At 42.8% G+C, this 22,460-nt stretch overlaps 2 protein-coding genes across 2 annotated transcripts in view; one reads left to right on the top strand and one right to left on the bottom strand.

The window, feature by feature from the left end:
- The first annotated feature begins 965 nt into the window (after positions 1–965).
- Positions 966–17,405, top strand: tcf20 (transcription factor 20). Its single transcript, XM_027028990.2, has 6 exons — positions 966–1,489; positions 3,707–11,760; positions 12,008–12,101; positions 12,193–12,242; positions 13,707–13,789; positions 16,086–17,405. Exons 2-5 carry the CDS (start codon positions 4,705–4,707, stop codon positions 13,770–13,772), a joined length of 7,266 nt encoding a protein of 2,421 aa, XP_026884791.2. The 5' UTR covers positions 966–1,489; positions 3,707–4,704; the 3' UTR covers positions 13,773–13,789; positions 16,086–17,405.
- Positions 17,406–21,972: 4,567 nt separating this feature from the next.
- LOC113589368 (epithelial membrane protein 2-like) overlaps positions 21,973–22,460 on the bottom strand; it is a 7,699-nt gene continuing 7,211 nt past the window's right edge. The window contains exon 5 of the mRNA XM_035524872.1: positions 21,973–22,460. This exon is cut by the window's right edge and continues 743 nt beyond it. The gene's annotated coding sequence lies outside the window, so the exon portion shown is untranslated.

Genomic DNA, 22,460 nt, shown 5'->3' with positions numbered 1-22,460 from the left:
CTTACAGCCCTTAGCTGGAGAGATGTACTTTCCCTGGATCTTCATCAACACTTGAGCTCTGGGTTATTTCTAACCCAGTGATACTTACATCACACCTATTTCCCAAACAGAGCAGAACGTGCACCTTCACAGACTGCCTAGGAACACTACAAAGACAAGGGATAATTACAATAAAAATGCACTGTAAATCAATGCATTGGCCCTGCCTAATAAAAAAGGTTTGTGACCACAGATAGGCATTAGAACTGCAAGTGGCTATGTTCAGATTATCTGCACTTGATGAAAGTGACTATGTTCAGATTATTTCCATTTGATGAAAGTGGCTACGTTCAGATGATCTCCAATTGATAAAAGTGGCTATGTTAAGATTATCTACACCTGATGACAGTGTCTATGTTCCAATTATCTGCATTTGATGAAAGTGGCTATGTTCAAATTATTTCCACTTGATGAAAGTGGCTATTTTCAGATTATCTGCACCCCAAGAAAGTGGCTGTGTTCAGGCTGTGTATTTCCGCATGATGAACATGCAACCAGTCCAGACATTCCAGAACACACAAACACAAATAAATACATAATAACGAACACAAACATAATGACAAACACAAACACATACGTAATGACAATTAAATATCTATTGATCCTCCAACAGAAAAAGTTGCCATGCTGCCGACAATGCTGCTATTTCTATTCTGACTGATCTCTGAGCATCTGAGTTTTGAGCTAATCTCTTTCTCCCTCTCTTTCTCTCTCATCTTCTGCCTCTACACCAGGTGACATGCTAACAAAGGGAATGACACAAAGAATCTGCAATAGGATAACTAATGTTTCCGTGTTGTCTTTGCTGCTTTTTAAATATAATTTTGTGTGGTCTTCTAAAAAAAGGAAAACATTTTCGAAAAGGGATTGATGAAGAACGGGGGCTGGGGGCGGAGGCAGTGGGAGGGGGTAAGGGAATATGAGTGTATGTGCATTTTCAAGGCGGTCTTTCACTTGCAAAAAAGAGGAAAAAAACTGTTAACAGAAGACGAAATCGAACATCACGCTGTGTCCGTTAGCAGCCCTGTACACAGTTTCCAGAGACAGGTTTGTTATTTGTGATGCAAAGTCCGAAGCGTTTCGACTGGGTACGTTGGCTATTTAAGCAATGCGTGTAATTTTAACCAGATCGAGGTGGATTCACCTAAACGGTGTGTGAGAGAGGGAGCAGGCAGGGGGCGGGGTGCATGGACCTCGCTGGATACGGGACCTGGACACCCCACTTGTGTTCTTGTTATTTTTAGAGGTGAGAACAAAAGAAGGGGATTTTTGGAGGAAAGGCCCGGTATTTGTGAGATTGTGACGGGCCCCCCGATTTCGCCGTCTTTGGCTCGGTGTGCTGGTATCGGGGCCGGAGAGGGAGACGCGGCGGAGGTCTCGACTCGAGCCCGGGGTTGTGGCAGCGGACCCACACAAAACCCTTCAGCGCTCGGGCCTGCAGCGCCCGCAGGTATGCGCGACAGTGCCACTCTCACTCCTCTACTCCGTGGTTGCGAGATTTGCTGAAAACATGGTTGGCTCAGAATCGTTACCTTTCTGCGGTGTACCTCATCTTGCACCGTTGGCACAGCTAATGCACATAATTGGGACTAGCCTAGCTGCATCAGTTGGCTGTATTTTCATCATCTCTCCCAGCTATAACAATGTCGCTCGCCAGCTCAGCGATTCCTAATTAGGACTGCGATTCTACGATTTGCCAGACGATTTTAGAAATTTGAGTGATTGTTGTGTGTGTAGCAAAGGGAAAAAATACCGCAGAAAAGATGAGGCTTAGATGCGTTGTAGTTGGTAGCAGACTGGGGACATTGTATTCGTAGCCGGAACAGCGTCTGCACAATAAGCACGGCGATGCTAACAGCTCATTAGCTTCAGCTAGCTGCCCACAAATCAGAGGGGCAGGATTTGGAAAGGAAAGCCTGTAGCAAGAGCAAACACACCGCTAATGGCACACAGGAATGACAATTGTTTCAGTTTTCACTTGCTTGCGTCCAGTGGTTCAGACACGAAAGCTCGATTGGTAGTCTCCCACATTTGATTAATAATATATAACTACCCAACTATATAATGATTAAGTAGGATAACTAGCATTAGTAAAGTTCATTTGGCAGAACATCCACTCAGTCTCCGAAATGTGAAACTTCCTCGTCATAAGGTGGTTCTGGCTGTGTCAACTCATGAAATATTCATGGAAGACCACGTAGATGGTAAACTATGAAGTGACAAGTTATAGTTGTTATTATCTTAAAATTGAATGATTGTGGAAATGCTTGGATGCGGATGTGTGCGTGTTTACCACATCCTCTGCTGTCGTATACCCCACGAGTGACCCCGGACTGATGCTCTGAGCACCATCGAATCTGTCACCTAAACAGTCTTAATATAGAAAATAAAGGCAGTGAAATGCATGGTCAGCAGATGCGATATGATGTTCAAATGTAACAGTAAGTGATTTGGTTGCTATGTTGCTGTTGTCTGGCACGAGGTAGCCCTGTTGGTTAATTGAAATACTATGGTATGCGGAAAGCAGCGTTTGTCTTGTGTCTTTGGGCTAGTGAAGTCAGGTTTTCAGGGAAAAGCCTAAGGACTTACAAAGCCATTGTCATTCTACAGCAGACCCACTGTAGCTGAAGCCACTGGCCATAAAGTAATCTACACTGTAGAAGAGACAATAGACACGTGTCAGAGGGCTGGTTCATGACTAATGACCCCATTAAAGTGGCAGAGCTGCTCATTAGAACCTGCTCTAATTAAAAACCCATTCACACACACACACACATTATAGCTGCCACTGGCTCTGACATTTACTATGTAACACTCAGTGGTGGGATTTCAGGATTTTCGTCAGGTGTTCTTGAAACCTGTCTCAGACCATAGTAACATTAATGCACACTACTGCACATTAAAGCACTCTAATGCACACTACTGCCCAAACTAACCCACAATAATCCACACTACCACACACTACTGCATGCTAGTGCACACTACTGTCCACACTAATCCATACTAATGCACACTATTGCCCACGCTCCCGCACACTGCTGCACACTACTGCCCAAACTAATCCACACAAATTCACACTACTGCCCACACTAATCCATACTAATGCACAATACCGCACACTACTGCCCACTCTAATCCATACTACTGCACAATACTGTCCAACCTAATCCACACTACTGCCCACACTAATCCATATTAATGCACACTACTGCACACCACTGCACTCTAATACACACTACTTCACACCACTGCATACTAATACACACTACTGCCCACACTAATCCATATTATTGCACACCACTGCATACTGCACACCACTGCACACCACTACACTCTCTCCAACCCTTCTTTTGTCACTCTGAAGCTGATCCACTTTTAACATTTTGCTCTCTTGCAAAACATTTCATATACTTTCAGATTTAAATGATTAAGTTCTAAAAATGGAGGACAAATAGAAGATAAGATTTTCTGGAATTTATAGCAATTGAAACAAAATTGCACACACACATTTAAGCAAAGACAGAATATGTTTGTGAATGAACATTCACACTAACTTAGCGAGGGGTTATTACAAACCTCGAACGACACACTAACCAATATTAATTCAGTATAATTTTAATTACAGTTGTAACAACAAGCTAATTTGTTATTTCTGTTTTCTTTTCAGTTACTGCTGCTTAAAGAAAACATAAATATGTGGGGATAAAGCAGAATGAGGACAAAATGTTCAGTGTGTTAAGCCTGGTGTTTGGACCATGCGGCCTGGCTGAACCCTCGTCAGTGGGATGAAAGGGACTGCACTGGGTTATACAATGAACAAACTCTGATGCACAACACATTTGAAGAGAAAATGTCTAATATCTGTGGAAAGAAGAAAACTTGGGACCAAAGTTGGTTTTTTGTTAGCATGAAATAAGGAAGATGAACAGTGGAACTGAAGTGCAATCTTGAAGTGTTAATCTGAAAAAACAAGAACGCTTAATAATGTCAGTGGAGTCACGTGATGTCGTGTAGGGGATCCAGGGCTTTTAAGATGTGCCAGTGAACTGTAATAATTTCAGTGCATGGCTACTATGTGCTTGCTTACAAACTAGTAATTAGCACTTTGTTACATGAACTACAACTGAAGTTACACTGAGGTGAGAATGGTTGCAGTAATTCATAACTGACTTCTTCAGCTCAATGAGGAAAGATTAGGCTGCGATTGTGGGTTTGTTTGTTTTGTTTTTCATCACTTAGTCTATTTCTTGGTTATTCAGTGGAACTCCATTTCATTCCAAATCTAGTGCCAGCCTGCTATGACCATACAGTGGAATTGACACCTGCTTATCTGAATGGATGTGACAGCTGCTAATTTTTTCACCCAAACATCCGATTGTTACAGTTACTTGTGGCGGAGTTCAGAGTTTGAGTTTTTTCTTTTGCTATACCAACTTTTTACCGCTTCATCTGCCATTGCATTGATAATTATTTCATCCATCAGCTACAGCAGCTATTCAGCAACATGGGACTTTTCTCATGACAGAATCACAGATTATATGTAAGTGAATTCTCTGGCATTCAACATTTATATAAATACAAGGCATTCCTTTTGGAATTCCTTGTTTTGATAGAAAAGGTCTTGCTCTCAAACAACCTCTTTCCCAAAACACTAATACCACAAAAATGCAGAACTTTCCCAACAGTCCAGCTCCTCCGCCGGGGTTTCCTAGCAGGGGTGGAAACATGTTGGGTTCCCACTACCCACCGCACTTGTCTGAGCCTCAGATCTCCCCCAGGACCACAGAAGACTATCCTACCCTGCATCAAGCCCAGTCCCTCCTCCAGAGTCACGGACAACACCTACACATGCGGGCGCAGCACCCAGCACAGGTTCCTCACGTACACAGCTATGGGTCCAGACGAGGGGCTGGTGAGATACCCCATAGTGGAAGCAGTAGCACCTCTTACCGAAAGGAAAGTATGGATTATTATTTTTCTGTGGGTGGCAGAGATAGGAACAGAAGAGGAGGAGGGGCTTATGGAGCAGGATTTGGATACCCAAATATGGATGGGCACATACCTCACCAGTACAGACATGTGTCTGGTTCAGGGTCCACCTCTGGCCTGATGTCCCCATATCCCATGGACTACAGTGCCAGTGCTTCTTCTGGTAATAGTGGTGCTGGTTCATTTTCTCCTTCGCATCAGTTTAATGTGGCACAGAATGCCCCCATGACCCCAGCTTCAGGTGCTGACATGCATCAGCATCAACCCAGTCAGAAATACCCCTCGCATCAGGGGCTGCATCAAGGTCATCGGACCTATTCTCTCTCTGGTCACAGAATACCTTCTCAGTTTGGCCACTACCCTTCTCTTAATGCACCCACAGCATCAGCTGGAATGTACAACTCTCCACCACAACGATATGAGACCAGCAGCAGTGGCAGCGTGGATTCCAAAATCAATAACTCACCCACTCAGTCTAATCCAAATTCTGCTCCTGGTCCTGCCACTTCAAACAACTCTGGACATCAAGAAAATGTGACACAGAACTACCCATCCTCTACGCATCCTCCTTATTCCCCTCAGTCCCATCCTGTTCACAAGCATGCTGTTCGTCGTACAGCAGGGTATGATGGGTTTGATGGGTTTGAGGCCTCCTTGAAGATGCAGCATGCACCTCCTGGCCATGCACACCCTAAAAATCCTCAGTCCTCTGTCTCCTCCAGCCCTGCTACACCTCACCATTCGACTCAAGACATATCCAAATCTCCGATGCATTCCCAAAACCAGCAGACACATGTGAATCAAAACTTCAGCCCAATATCTAACCCTTCACCTGCTCCATCTGTTGTCCATTCTCCTAGCTGCAGCTCTTCTTCATCTCCACTGATGGGGGTTTCAGAGGGTCTGGGTAACACTGCCCCTCCCAACTGCCCCTCTGCACAGCCACCTTCACAGACGTCACTCTTACACCCCCGTAGTTGCCTCAGTCATGGCAGGCCCCCACACACCATGCCTCAGCTTAGCCCAACCCCCAGCTCCAATAGCAGCATCAGTAGTTGTGGTAGCAGTGCAGGTAGTAAACCTACTGGTCTCAATGCAAATGCCCTAAATCCAAACCGAATGGGAGTGGGTAGTCGGGGTGCACAACGTGAAGAAGGCGCTTCATCCTTGTACCCACAGGACAAGCTCTCACAGGATCCTGGTCTTAATAGCCTCAATGCGCTAACATCGCAAGTGGCTAATTTACCCAATACAGTCCAACATATGCAGCTAACAGACACTGTGCTCTCTCAGAAGAAAAGCAGAGATGGTGCCCATCAGCCTCACTCACAGCAGTCGGCTGCCAACCACCAAAAACCTCGAATGGCTAGCTTGGCTGGTCATACCTCAGCAAATGAAGAAAGTGGAGATATTTTAGGATCTAAGCCAGAGGAGGCCAGGAAAGATCACACAGACCAGTCAGAACTTGAGAAAGTTAGACAGATAGGTGGAACTGGGACTGAAGCTAAGCCAGCCAGCTACTATCCTGCAACTCACAGCCAAACCCATACAGGACAAATTCGTCCTGGGCTGCATGTACAAGTGGATGGTAGAGTCATTGAAGTATCTGGTAAACAGTCATTTAATCAGGTTTCAAAGTCTTTTTCTAAGACTTCAGAAACCCAAATTCCATCATCATCTTCTCCACCCTCAGTTGTCCCTTTTTCACCCAGCCCAGATGCACCTGCTTGTCCTCCTGCTTCTTCTGCCCCGTTGACCTCCAGCTCCTCTCCTACACACAGAACACAATCAAACTGTACAGCCGAACCTGATCTTAGTCACAGTGATGATAGGAGTGGACTGAGGAACAAAAATTCCCCAGGTATTAAGGATGAAAGAAACGCAGTTGAATCTGAAGAAACATCCAGTCAAGAACCAGATAAAGGAAAAAATATACAGAACATAGTCAGGGTAAAGGTGGAACATTCAAGCCCAAGTAAACAAAATGACAATGATAAAGATGATAAGAAAAGCTACACACAACACATTTCTAGTAAGACCATAAGCACTCCAGAACAGTCTAACATCGGAGTTATCGGAGTCATTGTTTCGGCACGTTCTGAACAAAATCCTGAGGCAACTAAACAAACAGAGGCCACATCTCCACACTGTGCTGCTTCTTATCATCTTAGCAAACTCAGCTATTCTGATGAGAAACGCTCCATTAACATGTTTCGGGATTCTGGGAGTCACAATGGAGATGGGGACATTAGTGTGGAAACATACACTGCACACTATGATGTGTCCCCTAAAATTGAGTTTGGGCAGAGCATGTCCTCAAATCATTGTCACCTTGGTCCTTATAAATATAGCAGTTCTGAGATTCCATACAATGTCTGCATGGGTGGAAAGAACAAGGGAAGGGCTGGAGCATTGGGTGCAGTGGGTCCAAACAGATACCAAGATTACCATCACTCACAGTCTAACTTTGGTTCAGTGCCTAGAAAGGATGCTGGCGTCCTGGCAGTGGGTGGTCGAAGTGGTATAGTAGTTGGATCAAGAGGCCAGGAGAGTAATTCTCAGTTGCAACAACCATATCCCAGTCTTTTGCAAGAGGTTCTCCAAGGTTATCATTTAGATCGACGCTATGGACGTCCTGAACAAGCATCTACTCACCACCAGCCACAGAATATGTCCCAGCCACATTATCATACCAGACTTCCCTTTCGCATGATTGAAAGCATAAGGACTCATGGGCTGAGCCAGTCTGTCATGGGAGGTGCTAGTGTTCATCCTCAGATGGCCTTGGGAAAGCCTCACACTCAAAATCAGCATCAGGAAGCAGATCATGAGATGGGACTGGGCCTCCTTCATCCTCCTTGGGATTCTGAAGCACAAAAGCCAAAGGGGGATCATGGAATATCACTAGAGAAGGGTGCAACAATGTCCCCCAGCAATGCCCCCCATATGCAGCAATGCTCAGATACCTCTACAGGTACTCCCCCTAAGCACATTAATTTGGCAGACTATTCCTTACCTCAGAGGAAAGCTCCAAGTCTAACATCCCCACCTTCTGCCATCCAGCAGTTGCTTTTACAGGAAGCAGACTCATTAACTGGTAATGCAGAATCCATAAGTCATACTCAGAACTCCTCTTCCTCAGGAAGGCGCTCAGTAATCTGTGATGTGTCTCCATCTCGACGAAATACACCAGAGCAAGAGAGGAGTCAGTGTGGGACTACAGGAGCCTCAGTTATTCAGCAGTCTCTTTTGTCCTCTGAACCGAATGAGCAAAAATGTAATAAGGAGGATTTGAACAATAAAAGAGAACAAGAAGCAGGTGACGCTTCAAAGGTTAATCCTACTGATCAAGGAAAACACACTACAGATGGACAGAGTTCCTTGCTAGCCAAGGAGGAACCTAGTAAGTCCCTGAATGCCGCGATGGATTTAAATTCTGAGTTGAATAGACACAATAGTAGCAAAGGGAACAATGACACACCAAGCAATGCTTTATACCACTCTCAGCACCATCTCTCTGCCAATCCCTTGTCCTCACCGCCCAGATGCAAACTTTATTCCCAAGCAGATACTGGTTTTGTTGCGTATGGGCTTAGTGATACAGTAGAAGAATCCAAATTGAACACTCATCCACCTTCACATAATCCATTCCATACATTAACATCTCAGAGTCATGTCCCTCCACCAGCTAACAAGTTACAAACATACCCACACCCTCTCTCTCTTCAGCACCCTCACACCATGGATGACAGATTTGATTGGTCTGCTAACACTAATAGACCTAAAGATATTACCATCCATTATAACTCTGCCCAGAACTCTGACCACAAATGTAAAATTCAGTCTCCTTCTGATGTTTCACCCAATCAGCATCACTTGCCAAGACAGCACTCTTATCCTGGTTCTCATTATGATATGAAAGTGTGGGAATCCTATGATAGAGAAAGAGCTGGAAACCAACACCTGCGATCTACAGTTCCTCATGAGTCTGTTGGCTCACAACCAGTACCATTCAGTGGTTCCAAACCACTGGAGGCAGATATTTCTCGAGAGATTACAGAAGAATCAGCCAAAGCATTCCACCCTGCTGCAGCTGCCATTGCTGTTGGTTCAGGTGGTCCCAATAGTGGTAATACAGTCCCAGGTATTCACCAAGGGACCCGCTCAACTAAACCTGGAGGGTCAGCAGAAACTAACCCATTAATGATGAGAAGGAGAGTTCGTTCTTTTATTTCTCCAATTCCTGCCAAGAGGCTGCATCAGGATTTTTCCAGTCACAGAGGTGGGCCATGCTATCACTCTCCATTATCCCATTCTGAATCTAGACATCTAAATGAAAGTGATTCAGCGAATGTAGACCCTTGTCTCAAACTGTCTTCCCCTAGCACACTATATCCAACACCAAGCACTAATTCACCTCCACAAGGGAAAACTAAGATTCTGCCTCCAAGGAGGGGACGGGGCTTAAAACTGGAAGCAATAGTACAAAAAATTACCCCAAATAAGAAATCCAGTTACAATAACAGTCATGTAGATGCTGATTACCCAGATCTATCACATTACAGCTCTGACATACCTGACCCAGAGATTGGAGCGACTTTCTCTAGTACACCTCACAGAGAAGGAGGGTGTTTGCCTTACCTTGATGAAGCTCACTCTTTAGATGATCTTTTGCCCTACAGAGCAGAAGATGCATATTCTTGTGATTCTCAAGTTCTCAAACAGAGCATGACAGGATCCTCCAATAGTACCCTTAGAAACTTGCCAACAGACTTCGACTTTGGGTTGGGCACTGCTGTATCTTCTGGGCCTGGGACCAGTGAAGCTGATAAGGATGACTTTACACTATTGGGACCCCTGCCCCCACCACCTCCTTTACCTCGACCTGTGCAAGGCTCTCCTCCTCCGTCCTCATCTGTGTTATCTGACATACAGCAGTTTACAAATACTTACCAACAGTTGGAGACAAGGAGAGGGGAGCAGTCTGCTGCTAACCTGCTAAGGCAGAAACTTCAAGAGACTGGCATAGGTTTTGATGATTATGCTGGAGGGGATTTCTATGGAGCAACCCCACCCCATAGCCAAAGCCCAGGACACCACCTCCTCTCCAGGGCTCCACAGCATCAGTTAACCTCTTCCAGAATGGGAGAATCCAAACCACCAGAGAACATTGTTCCCAAAGGTTATTTCCCATCCGGCAAAAAAAAGGGGCGGCCGGTAGGAAGTGTGAATAAGCAAAAACGTGTACAAGTCCAAGTCCAGACTGCCATGTCCAGCACTCCTGTAGCCCCTCACACCCCTCCTCCCCCTCCTCCTGCTGCTGGTCCTGTTACTGCTACTGCTCTGCCGACCACACCAACCTCCAGCACCACAGAGGAAGCAGTCACTGCTTCAGTACTACCTGAACAGAAACCCTGCCCGTCTCTGGATCTTGCTGTCATGACCCAGCCAGCAAAGGTGGATGTGGAGAGTGAGGACAACCAGCCAGAGGTAGACATGAAGCCGATAAAGCACAAACAGAGGAAGGGGAAAGAGGGGAATGAAGGGGCTGGTTCAAGAGGCAGGCAGTGGAGGAGGAGGAGAGGACTAGATTCTAAAGAAGACCTGGATCCACAAACTGGCAGTGGAGGAAATGCAGGCCTGAGTGGAAGTTTACAAGACACAAGAAAAAAGGTTTTCTCTCCATACATACACGTAGAAAGAAAAATAGTTGAGATTGGAGCTGTGTGTACTATAGTCAATTCTGAAGATGAGAAATCAAAAGGTGCAGGCAAAGTAAGTGGTTCTGGAGTTGATGGTCCTTCAAGTGTTGTTGCTTCTCAGATGGTCAGAAAAGAGAAAGAAACTGAGAGGCTACAGGAAAAGGGGACTGCTGAACAGTCTGATTCAGCCATGCAGTCAGGAAAGTTACTTCCTACATCTGGATATGTCCTCCCAGGCCCTGTGATATCTGAGAGTGGCCACACTGGTCATTTTCTATGTTGCCTTTGTCAGAAATGGGCTAATTACAAGAACCTTGGAGATCTCTATGGACCCTTCTATCCAGCTGAGTATGCCGCAAAGTTCCCAAAGAACCAACCCCAAATTCGACAGATCTTGTCACACACTGGTGCAGCTAATTCTGGATCAAATTTCTCTTCTGTTTCATCAGAATTAACTGCCCCAGATACTCAGTTACCGCATCCTCCAAACATCAAATCAGCAGACAGTGATTGCACAGTAAGTCAAACCACAAACCTTGCATCCCCTGCTACTACTGTTGGCACTGCTTCTCCAGCAGCAGGTGAAGACCTGCCATGTCTGAGTGCCAAAATGAGCAGTTCCACAACAGCACAAAACTGGGATCTGATGCCAGATGTTGCACCATTGATGTTAAAGCCCCCTGACCTGGAGATTGAGATCACCCAGAAACAGAAACCAGAAGACCTGCAGCAACGACCGCAGCATAGAAAATTGACCTCCCATCCCCGTTTTAAAAGGAGACACAAATCAAGTGAAGATTTGCCACGCACTATTCCAATCAACAGTAAAGCATCATTGCCATTCCAGCCCCCACCCCCCAGCCTGGATTCCCTTGGTCCCATGGCTCAGCTGGCGCAGCTCCCGCTGGTTCCTTTAGACCCCAGTGAACTGTGGGTGCATGAGAGCTGCATCGTCTGGACTAGTGGGGTTTACTTGGTCAACGGGAGACTGTATGGCTTGCAGGAGGCACTAGATGGAGCCAGAGAAATGGTGAGTTAGATGAGTTTTGTTTTGAGTACCTGTGCTGGGTGCCACATGTATAGCACTGATATTTAAACATTTTATTGGGGAAAAACCCACGCTGTGTACACGTGGAAATGCAATGCAGTACAGCTTTGATTATAATGAGACATACTGAACAGAGGTAGTTGTTTCCAGTCAAAATTAACCTTTTTAAAATGTGCCATGTGAATGCTGGACTGTGTCCTGTTTTTGATCATGTTGTGCTTGTTGACAGAATTGTTCTCATTGTGAAATGGCCGGTTCCACTCTGGGCTGCTACAGTAAAGGCTGCACCCTGCGTTATCATTACCTGTGTGCTGGAGAAGCAGGTGAGCAGGATATGTGGACCTCAGCTAATTAACTATAATGTTGTGCATTTGAACATAAGACTGGACTCACTGACATATTTTCTCTCTTAAGACTGCTATCTGAATGAAGACAATTTCTCTTTGAGGTGTCCAAAGCACAAGGTAAGACAGGAGAACTTTACTATTTGATCTTATTGTGCAGAAGGAGGATGATAGATGCTGATCACCAGTGAACTCCAGAACTGGTATTAACATTTTGAATTCCAGTACTGGTATTAACATTATGAACTTCACTACTGGTATTAACATTATGAACTTCAGTACTATATGTAAGTACAGTACTGTACAGTACTATTTGGATATACTTTTTTTTTCAGTACTCCTATATTGGTTTAGGTTAAACTGTACAATGGAAAACATTTTTAGTTTAGCAGAAGCATGTGTATGTATTTGTAGACAAAGTTTAGCAAAAGCATATGTGTGTTAGTCAACAAAGGAGACTTATTTTATGGTAACTTTCCAAGACTTTCCAAGTGAACCTTTATGAGGTTCCCTTCACAAACATTGTTTATGGCATTAGTTACCATGGTTACCATTAACACAGTGAACCTCAGCAACTAAAATTATTTATGGACTTAGTTATCAGTAACACACCACGAACTCTGCATTAACGAGCCTTTGGTGATGTTAAGATAACACCATCACTGTCTTCTGTCATTGTCAGAATCTACTTAGCATGTGTTCACTTCATTATCATTGTCATGAGCTACATAAAACGAAAGTAGCCGTCACTGGTGGGAAGTTCTTTCGTCTGCTCATTATTCTGAGCATTATTTTCCTGTGAAGAATTTGTCCTGATGAGATTAACATTTCTAATTAGAAATGATTTGCTGTTTACAAATAAACTAAAGCACACAAACATATTAATGCAGGCAAATTTGACTTTACACATTAGTTAAAGTTAGCTAAGGTTAGCAGGCTAGTGCTAGGATTAGGATTAGCAGGATAGTGCTAGGATTAGGATTAGCTAGCTAGTATTAGGATTAGAGTTCACAAGATAGTGTTAGGATTAGGATTAGCAGGCTAGTGCTAGGATTAGCTAGCTAGTGTTAGGATTAGGCATAGCAGGCTAGTGTTAGGATTAGGGTTTGCAGGCTAATGTTAGGATTAGGCATAGCAGGCTAATGTTAGGATTAAGGTTTGTAGTATTTTTTTATTTAAAACTCTGCCTGTACAACAGAAGTCTGGTTTTGACACATTATCACTTTACACTGACATACAGCATAGTCTGTCATCAGAAGATCTGAGTCCTGAAATATTTCTTGCGTTTCTGTTTGTGTATCTATGTTTGTACATCTGTATTTGTGCTTTTGTGTGTGTTTGTTGGTATGTCTTTGTGTCTGTGTCCGCATGTTTCTGTGTTTGCATGTTTGTGTCTGTGATGTGTGCTTGTGTATATCTGTGTTTGTGTGTATGCATCTGTCTCTCTGAGTATTTGTTTGTGATCATGTTCCTGTGTGTGTGTGTGCGTGTATGTGTGTGTGCGTGTGTGTGCGTGTGTGTGCGTGTGTGTGCGTGTGTGTGTGTGTGTGTGTATTTGTGTGCGTGTGTGTGTGTTTCTTCCAGCTCGCCCTTACTAGCAGACCAGCCAAGCCTACTGTTGCATATCAGGAGCAGTCAGAACGGGGCTGAACATGGCGAGATCAAATGTAAGTAAACCCTCTGTTCCTAAACCTATGCTGTTCTTAAACCTCTGCTGTTCCTAAACCTATGCTGTTCTTAAACCTCTGCTGTTCCTAAACCTATGCTGTTCTTAACTCATTGTTTTGTGTTTGAGGTGTTTTTAATTTTTCCATTGACACTTTATTTGGGTTGAAGTGCTCTGTTTTTATAAACATTTGTTTTCCACATGGAGGAAATAGAGGAAATGCATCCCACTGGGAAAGAATACTAGAAGTAGTGAAGAACTTGTTAGTGAAACCTGAGCATGCTGAGGTTATTTGAGGTTCTTCTATGTCCAGACTACCCGCTGCTAGATCTTGGTTGTTGTCAGTGGATTTTGGGCTCATCTAGTCATCAGACAAGAGACATTTTCCTGTGTAGTCACTGCCAGTGTGATGTAGATCTCCCTCTACCACACGAGAGCACCATCCTTTGAACGACAGGCTCACATACAATCTTCTCAGATATCTTTGAGTTTTTAAGGTGATGCTCGCTGTGTGTCAACGGGGTGTTACTGTGGCATTAACACAGCTGAGCTGCTCCTGTCAAACGGTGCCTTACCTCAGCCTTATGTCACCTTAATCTCATTTTACCTGTCCTCACATTACCTGTTCTCAGTTTGTAACCATGGTGATATTTTAGCAGTAATTTTTGCACTCATCTTACCTGTCCTCACGTTACCTGTCCTCAGTTTGTAACCATGGTGACATTTTAGCAGTAATTCTTACACTCATTCCTCTACCATAGTCCTTCATATTTCAGTCAGCAGGGACAGTGTCAAATAAACCTTGTGTTTATTATTTTTAAGGTGCAATATTGTTCAGGTCTAATACACACTAACTCTGGGATTTTTTTTATTTTGGTGTTTTCTGTTAGCAAGTGTCTCTGACCCATGACTCATACGCCATTTCTGCCACAGGACTTTGATTACATGCTGCAGTCATGTGTAATGTAGCAGCAACATGTAGTGAAAATGGTAAGAAAAGAGAGAGATGGAGATAAAGTCGAGCTGCTAATCCAGAGATGAAAGTGCCTACTGCAGAGATCACATGACAACCTTACATCACTGTTTTCTAAAAACAAAGTTTTTCCTTATCTACACCAAGTCTGTTCTTACAATTGCCCACTTTAGAGAATGGATTTGAAAAAACATTTTCTGTGGTGGAAAGTACTATTTTAGTGGATGAATGGGCAACACTTTTGAAAACAGAGATGCTGTTTCTAATTAGTTAGTGGACTAGGCCTTAGACTCGTGTGTTATGAATAAATTCAAGAACACTGGCTCCATGAAAACTGCTCAGCCTTTGTAGTGTGCTGTATGGTAATCAATAATATAAAAACAGCACAGCCTCTGTAGTGTGCTGTATGGTAATCAATAATATAAAAACAGCACAGCCTCTGTAGTGCGCTGTATAGTAATCAATAATATAATAATTGCTCAGCCTCTGTAGTGTGCTGTAATGGTAATCAGTAATAGTTTTTGGTTCTGTTCATAGCTGGAGTGTATTCACTATTATAGTGGAGACGTTTATACTATCACAATGGGCTGAGTCCAACCCAGCAAACCATTTGGGATTTATTTGATCTCAGCTCCAGTGAGCAGTGCACAATGAGCATTATTTGTGAATGGAAACAAGATATTGTATTTTCACAAATTTTGATTTATTTACACAGAAAAAGGAAGAAAACCTAATAATAATGAACCAGTTTAGTGACATAAGTGTAAAATATTGTTGTGGTTAAAGTTCTGACAACAGAATTACGATTGTGTTCACATATAATGCAGGCGGGTGCTTCCCAGTTAAACCACTTAACGGGAAAATCGCAGCTGAGCCACTAACATTACATCATCACATCATTACATCACAGAGAGGGAAAATTGCAGCTGAACCACTAACATTACATCATCACAGGCGTGTAGGGATTCATCGCTGAGCTGATGTTTGTTGCCAAGCCCAGAAATTCATCCTAATCGTACAGTGATTTTTAACCCTAATCCTAATTGTCCAGTGATCTTTAACTCTAATCCTAATTGGACAGTGATCTTTAACCCTAATCCTAGTTGTGTAGTTATCTTTAATCTTAATGCTAACTGTGTAGTGATCTTTAATCCTAATTGTGTATTGTGCACCTGTTTTAGGAATAAAATTCAATAGAAATTTTTATCAAATGATAATCAAATCATTGTGTAAAAGGGACACTGGTCATTTTTATGGTGTGTGTGTGTGTGTGTGTGTGTGTGTGTGTGTGTGCGTGTGCATGTGCGTGCGCGCTTTTGCGCAGATCGAGGGCCTGACAGAGCAGAAGAACCTGGGGAACATCATCACAGCATTACATCACAGAGCAGAAGAACTTGGGGAACATTACCACAGCATTACATGACAGAGCAGAAGAACCTGGGGAACCCAGCATATTTACGGATGGAAATATTGAAATCGATAAACTGATGGGAATGGCAAATTTAAAGACTTTGTCTAAAGAACACTAACAACTGATAAACGACTACATTTCAGAGGAAAAAAACAAAACAAATTGTTTTTGTTAATTATCTACCTGTATTGTGGAAAAATCATGTAAGAAAACCCCTACCAGCGCTACATGGAAGAAACACTCTCAGACGCATGGGAACCCAAAAGAAGCTTTCAGATTGTGGACATACTTTCATATTCTTTGACTTAAAATTCTATTGTCATTATGTTATTGTATTACATTATTTTAGCCCAAATGATGTATCTGAGAGTTATGAGAACAAGTCTTCTTTCTGAGCAAGGAGCAGAGGCCGATTCTTGTCCCGTTTTGTAGTATTATGGTATTCATGTTATTATTTTACTCACAGTTGTTTTTAATCAGTATTTTGTGCTCCGGTGGATGTGGAGGTGTCTGAGTGGATGAACTCTTTATATCATACATGTGATTGGATGGTAAAAGGAGACTGATTGTTTATTCGCTATGACATCATTCCTTCATGTGGATGGAGCTTTCTCAGTGACATCATATAGAATGTTGGGGTCCTGTTACCACAGAGACATTGTTGCCGTGGAGAACAGACATTTATTGCCTTCAAAGGTGTGTGTGTGTGTGTGTGTGTGTGTGTGTGTGTGTGTGTGTGTGTGTGTGTGTGTGTGTGTGTGTGTGTGTGTGTGTGTGTGTGTGTGTGTGTGTGTGTGTGTGTGTGTGTGTGTGAGAGAGAGAAGAACAGGCTTTGTAGCCTATGTGCCCGTGTTATTTTTCATCGCCAGGTTTTTACAGCAGAGTATCTTCATACGTCACAGGAGAATCAGACAGACATGACAATTTCTGTGAGAAAAAATGGTTCTCTTGTCTGTGTAGCTGGGCTGTGTATGCCGGGGGAGCTACAGGTGGAGGTGATGTAGCGGTTGTAGCACCGTGCATACACACAGGACATATGAAAGGTTTGTTCCTCATGCACCCTTAAGGGCCACATGTGTCCATCCAAACGCAGCGGCAGAAGAAATGCACACGTCCGCCTGTGTCACCATCTTTTTTTATCCCTGTAAAAATGAAAACAAAAGAATGACCATGAGACACATTGCATTACAAACCTGTCAGTATGTATATGCTTCATGAATACAAGCCCTGAACAGAGAACAGACCAAATGTGTGATTCTCAATGACTCAGTGGAGGGGTGTGTGTGTGTGTCTGTCTGCCTGTCTTCACACACACACACGTTTCTCATCTCTGCTTGTGTGTGAGTGCTCCCTCTTGTGGACAATATGTGCTTTTTCCTACAGGAAAGAAGTAGCACAGACTCGCCGTTAAAGTGAAGTAAAGGCCTGAACAAGTGAGTCACGGTCACTTAACCCACATCGGTACTGAACAAGTGAGTCATGGTCACTTGACCCACATCGGTACTCAACAAGTGAGTCACGGTCACTTAACCCACATCGGTACTGAACAGTGAGTCATGGTCACTTAACCCACATCAGTACTGCAGAGCTTGTGTGTGTGTTGGTGTGTGAGAGCCAGCAGCTACAAGAGCCCAAAATATCTTCATTAGAGCTGTAACGTTCCTCTTTATGTCAAACATGTGAGTACAGCTCAAGTGCTCCCCCTAAAGGGGTTGCTTAGTTATGCCAGACAAACCCAATAACATTCATGTAGTCAGCATAAATCAGATTGTGTTTAATCCATTGTGAATTCGTGACACCACTGAAAAACAAAAAGGTAATTGTACCTGCATATTAACATAACTGGAGCAGAGGTAAATCACCTGGACACCTGGATCAGAGAAGCATATTAACACACATTCCTTGTTTACAGAGCACATCACACACTGCAACAAACACACACTAACCTTTTTAACCCTGACCTCTCTAAACCCAATCTTATCCCTAACCTTTTTAACCTTGACCTCTCTAACCCTAACCTTTTTAACCCTGATCTCTTGAACCCTAATCCTAACATCCAGCTTCAAGCAATCCACCACCATCCCTGTCCCAAAGAAACCTCGACCTTCTGGCCTCAATGACTACCGCCCTGTTGCCCTCACATCAGTTGTGATGAAGTGCTTTGAAAAGCTAGTCAGAGAGTTCATCACCTCTTCACTGCCAGCCTCCATGGACCCACTGCAGTTTGCATACCACCAGAACCACTCCACTGATGATGCAATTGCACATCTGCGCCACACCACACTGACCCACCTGGACAAAGGGAAGGGTAATTATGTTAAAATGCTGTTTGTCAACTACAGTTCAGCATTTAACACTATCATCCCCTCCCTACTCACTACTCAGTTGGAGGATCTAGGACTGCATACATCCCTGTGCAACTGGATCTCCAATTTCTTAACACACAGACCACAATCAGTACGGGTGGGCAACTGTCTCATCCACCCTCACCCTCAGCACTGGAGCTCCTCAGGGTTGTGTCCTAAGCCCCCTGCTCTACTCACTGTACACCTACGACTGCACAGCCACTTCCAGCTCCACCATCATTGTCAAGTTTGCTGACGACACCGTTGTCATGGGTCTGATCTCGGACAACGATGAGAGGGCCTACCTGGAGGAGATTAAACACCTGGAAAACTGGTGCCAGGAAAATAATCTCCTCCTAAACATCAACAAGACAAAGGAGCTGATTGTGGACTGCAGCAAGAAGCAGGAGCGGCACTACTAACCTGTGAGGATCAATGGAACCACAGTGGAGAGAGTAGATAATTTCAGGTACCTTGGAGTTCACATCTCGCAAGACCTGTCCTGGTCCCGCCACACCAACTCCCTGGCAAAGAAGGCTCATCAGCGTCTTTACCACTTCAGACGCCTGAGACTTCAGACTGCCCTCCAAGGTACTGCGGAGCTTCTACACCTGCACTACCAAGAGCATCCTCACGGGGAACATCACAGTCTGGTTTGGGAACAGCACCAAGCAGGACAGACAAGCACTCCAAAGGGTGGTGCGTTCAGCAGAGCACATCACTCATACGGAATTTCCTGACCTGCAGACCATCTATTACAAGCGGTGCCAGACCAAGGCCAGGAGGATTGTGAAGGACCCCACCCATCCCAACAATAGGCTCTTCTCTCTGTTGAGGTCAGGGAAGCGCTTTCGTTCCCTGAAGACCAGTAGAGAGAGACTTCCCACAGGCCATTCGGGCCCTGAATCAGGGAAACTGATTAACTGTGGGGACCACCACCATCATGTGACTCTAAATCTGTAAATTTGTAAGCTGGAACTGTACATTGTGTACATACACATATCCATATATCCATATATACATTGTACATTGTGTATATATACATATTATACATATATTATACATACATTGTTAATATATTTTTGTGTATATATATAGATAGATAGATAGATAGATAGATAGATAGATATATTTCCCTATGCACCCATTTTTTTCCTCAATTTGGACAGAGCAATTTCACTGCAAGTTATACCGTGTATTTTTAACTGTATCCAAAGCGAGAGAGGATAGAGAGTCAGGGTGAGGAAGGGTGGACAAAATAGTAGAAGTAAGGGAAGAGGGAGTTATGGAGTACAGATTGTGACAGAAGGAGGAGGAACATGTTGGAGAGGACTGGATGGAAAGAGAAGGAAGGGAGAGAGAGAAGGATAGACAGTGATGGTCCGAGAGGTGGAGGGGGGTGACTGCGATGTCTGATGTTGTGGTGGTGCGGGTGAAGATCAGGTCCAGAACATTGCCCACTTTGTGAGTCGGAGAAGAGAGGGGTTGAGGGTGAGATCAAATACTGTCAATAGCATAAGGATGCAGGAGGAATGCAGCTTGTCTGATGGAAGGTTGAAGTCTCCAAGGAGAATGAGTGGATTTCCTTCAATGGGGAATTGACTCAGGAGGATGTCGAGCTCATCAATGAAGTGATGTAGGGAACCTGGAGGGCAGTAGATGACAATGATGTGAAGATTGGTAGGGAAGCACACTGTAATACCATGAAATTCAAAAGAGCCTTGAATTTAACAATAACATTGTACTGTAATGTTATCACTAACACTATATTAATCTCAGGACTAACTGTGATGTTATAGCACACTATATTAATCTCATGACTGACTGTGATGTTATCAGTTACACTATATTAATCTCATGAATGGCTGTGACGTTATCAGTTACACTATATTAATCTCATTACTCTATGAATTTATCAGTTACACTATATTAATCTCATGAGTGACTGTGTGATGTTTTCAGTTACACTATATTAATCTCAATACTTTATTATATCAGTTACTCTATATTAATCTTATGACTGTGACGTTATCAGTTACACTATATTTTCATGACTGTGTGATGGTATCAATTACACTATATTAATCTCATGACAGTGTGAAATCAGTTACACTATATTAATGTCATAAATGGCTGTGACATTATCAGTTACACTATATTAATCTCATGACTGTGTGATGTTATCAGTTACACTATATTAGACCCATGACTCACTGTGTGACGTTATCAGTTACACTATATTAATTTCATGACTGACTGTGATGTTATCAGTTACACTATATTAATCTCAATACTTTATTATATCATTTACACTATATTAATCTTATGACTGTGACATTATCAGTTACACTTTATTAATCTCATGACTGTGTGATGGTACCAATTACACTATATTAATCTCATGACTGTGACGTTATCAGTTACACTATATTAATCTCATGACTGTAACGTTATCAATTACACTATATTAATCTCATGACTGTGACGTTATCAATTACACTATATTAATCTCATGACTGTGACATTATCAGTTACACTATATTAAACTTATGACTGTGACATTATCAGTTACACTTTATTAATCTCATGACTGTGTGATGGTACCAATTACACTATATTAATCTCATGACTGATGTTATCAATTACACTATTAATCTCATGACCGTGACGTTATCAATTACACTATATTAATCTCATGACTGTGACGTTATGATACACTATATTAATCTCATGACTGACTGTGATGTTATCAGTTACACTATATTCATCTCATGACTGTGACGTTATCAATTACACTATATTAATCTTATGACTGTGACATTATCAGTTACACTTTATTAATCTCATGACTGTGTGATGGTACCAATTACACTATATTAATCTCATGACCGTGACGTTATCAATTACACTATATTAATCTCATGACTGTGACGTTATGTTACACTATATTAATCTCATGACTGACTGTGTAATGTTATCAGTTACACTATATTAATCTCATGACTGTGACGTTATGTTACACTATATTAATCTCATGACTGACTGTGTAATGTTATCAGTTACACTATATTAATCTCATGACTGTGACGTTATCAATTACACTATATTAATCTCATGACTGTGACGTTATCAGTTACACTATATTAGTCTCATGACTGTGATATCAGTTACACTATAATAATCTCATGAGTGACTGAGTTGTTTATAATGTTATCCCCTTTGTTTCTTCAGGGTTTTGTTTTAGTTCAGCCAACATTACTGTTAAATTTAAAATCTGGTGCATAATGAACCCTTGTTAAAATTAACCAGTCCCAAGTCAGTATTGTAATGTAATGTCTAAATGCGGTTTTCCAAATGGGAACTGATGAAAACAAAGCAACAGTCTTGTGTTCCTCACCCAGTCTTGTATTACTACCCTTTTACTCAGTAAATCAATAAGAACGAACACTACCCTATTTCATCCACAGCCAAACTTTAATACAAGTTAGGGTTAGCAGTAGCATTTAAGAGACACTGTAAAATAACTCATTCATAGATTTAGTCAAAATGTAAAAGTTTTCTAGTGTTTTTCTGATGTTAGAAAGCACAATTAAATCTCCCTTGCAGGTGCAAGGTGCCGACATGGGTCTGGACGTTATGTGTGCCCTGTCTCTCATGGAGTCCCTTATGCTCGTGCTGGACTGAAGAGACATATTCAATAGGGTTTGGTTATGACTGCAGTGTTTTGGATCCATTAAATACAAGCAAACAAATGGGGGGGGGGGGAACCACCTAAACAGGTAATAAGGGTCCTGTCTGACACCGAGTCTCTGATGCTTTACATTGTGTGGTTTTAAACTCACAAAAGATATGTGGCTCCCACGTTTAGTAGAAGTGTTCTAGTTATTACTGGGGGTTAGGATTGATATCCCCACCTGCACACATGGAATCACCATAGTGACCC

The sequence above is a fragment of the Electrophorus electricus genome, chromosome 4, assembly GCF_013358815.1.
Source record: "Electrophorus electricus isolate fEleEle1 chromosome 4, fEleEle1.pri, whole genome shotgun sequence".
NCBI classification, from domain to species: domain Eukaryota; kingdom Metazoa; phylum Chordata; class Actinopteri; order Gymnotiformes; family Gymnotidae; genus Electrophorus; species Electrophorus electricus.
This window is presented reverse-complemented; position numbering and strand designations above follow the sequence as displayed.

Excerpts from the sequence above, each read along its gene's own strand:
- tcf20 (XM_027028990.2), top strand. The coding sequence starts at position 4,705 with ATGCAGAACTTTCCCAACAGTCCAGCTCCTCCGCCGGGGTTTCCTAGC. Across the intron at positions 11,761-12,007 it reads TAGATGGAGCCAGAGAAATG|AATTGTTCTCATTGTGAAAT; the intron begins GTGAGTTAGATG and ends GCTTGTTGACAG. Across the intron at positions 12,102-12,192 it reads CCTGTGTGCTGGAGAAGCAG|ACTGCTATCTGAATGAAGAC; the intron begins GTGAGCAGGATA and ends TTCTCTCTTAAG.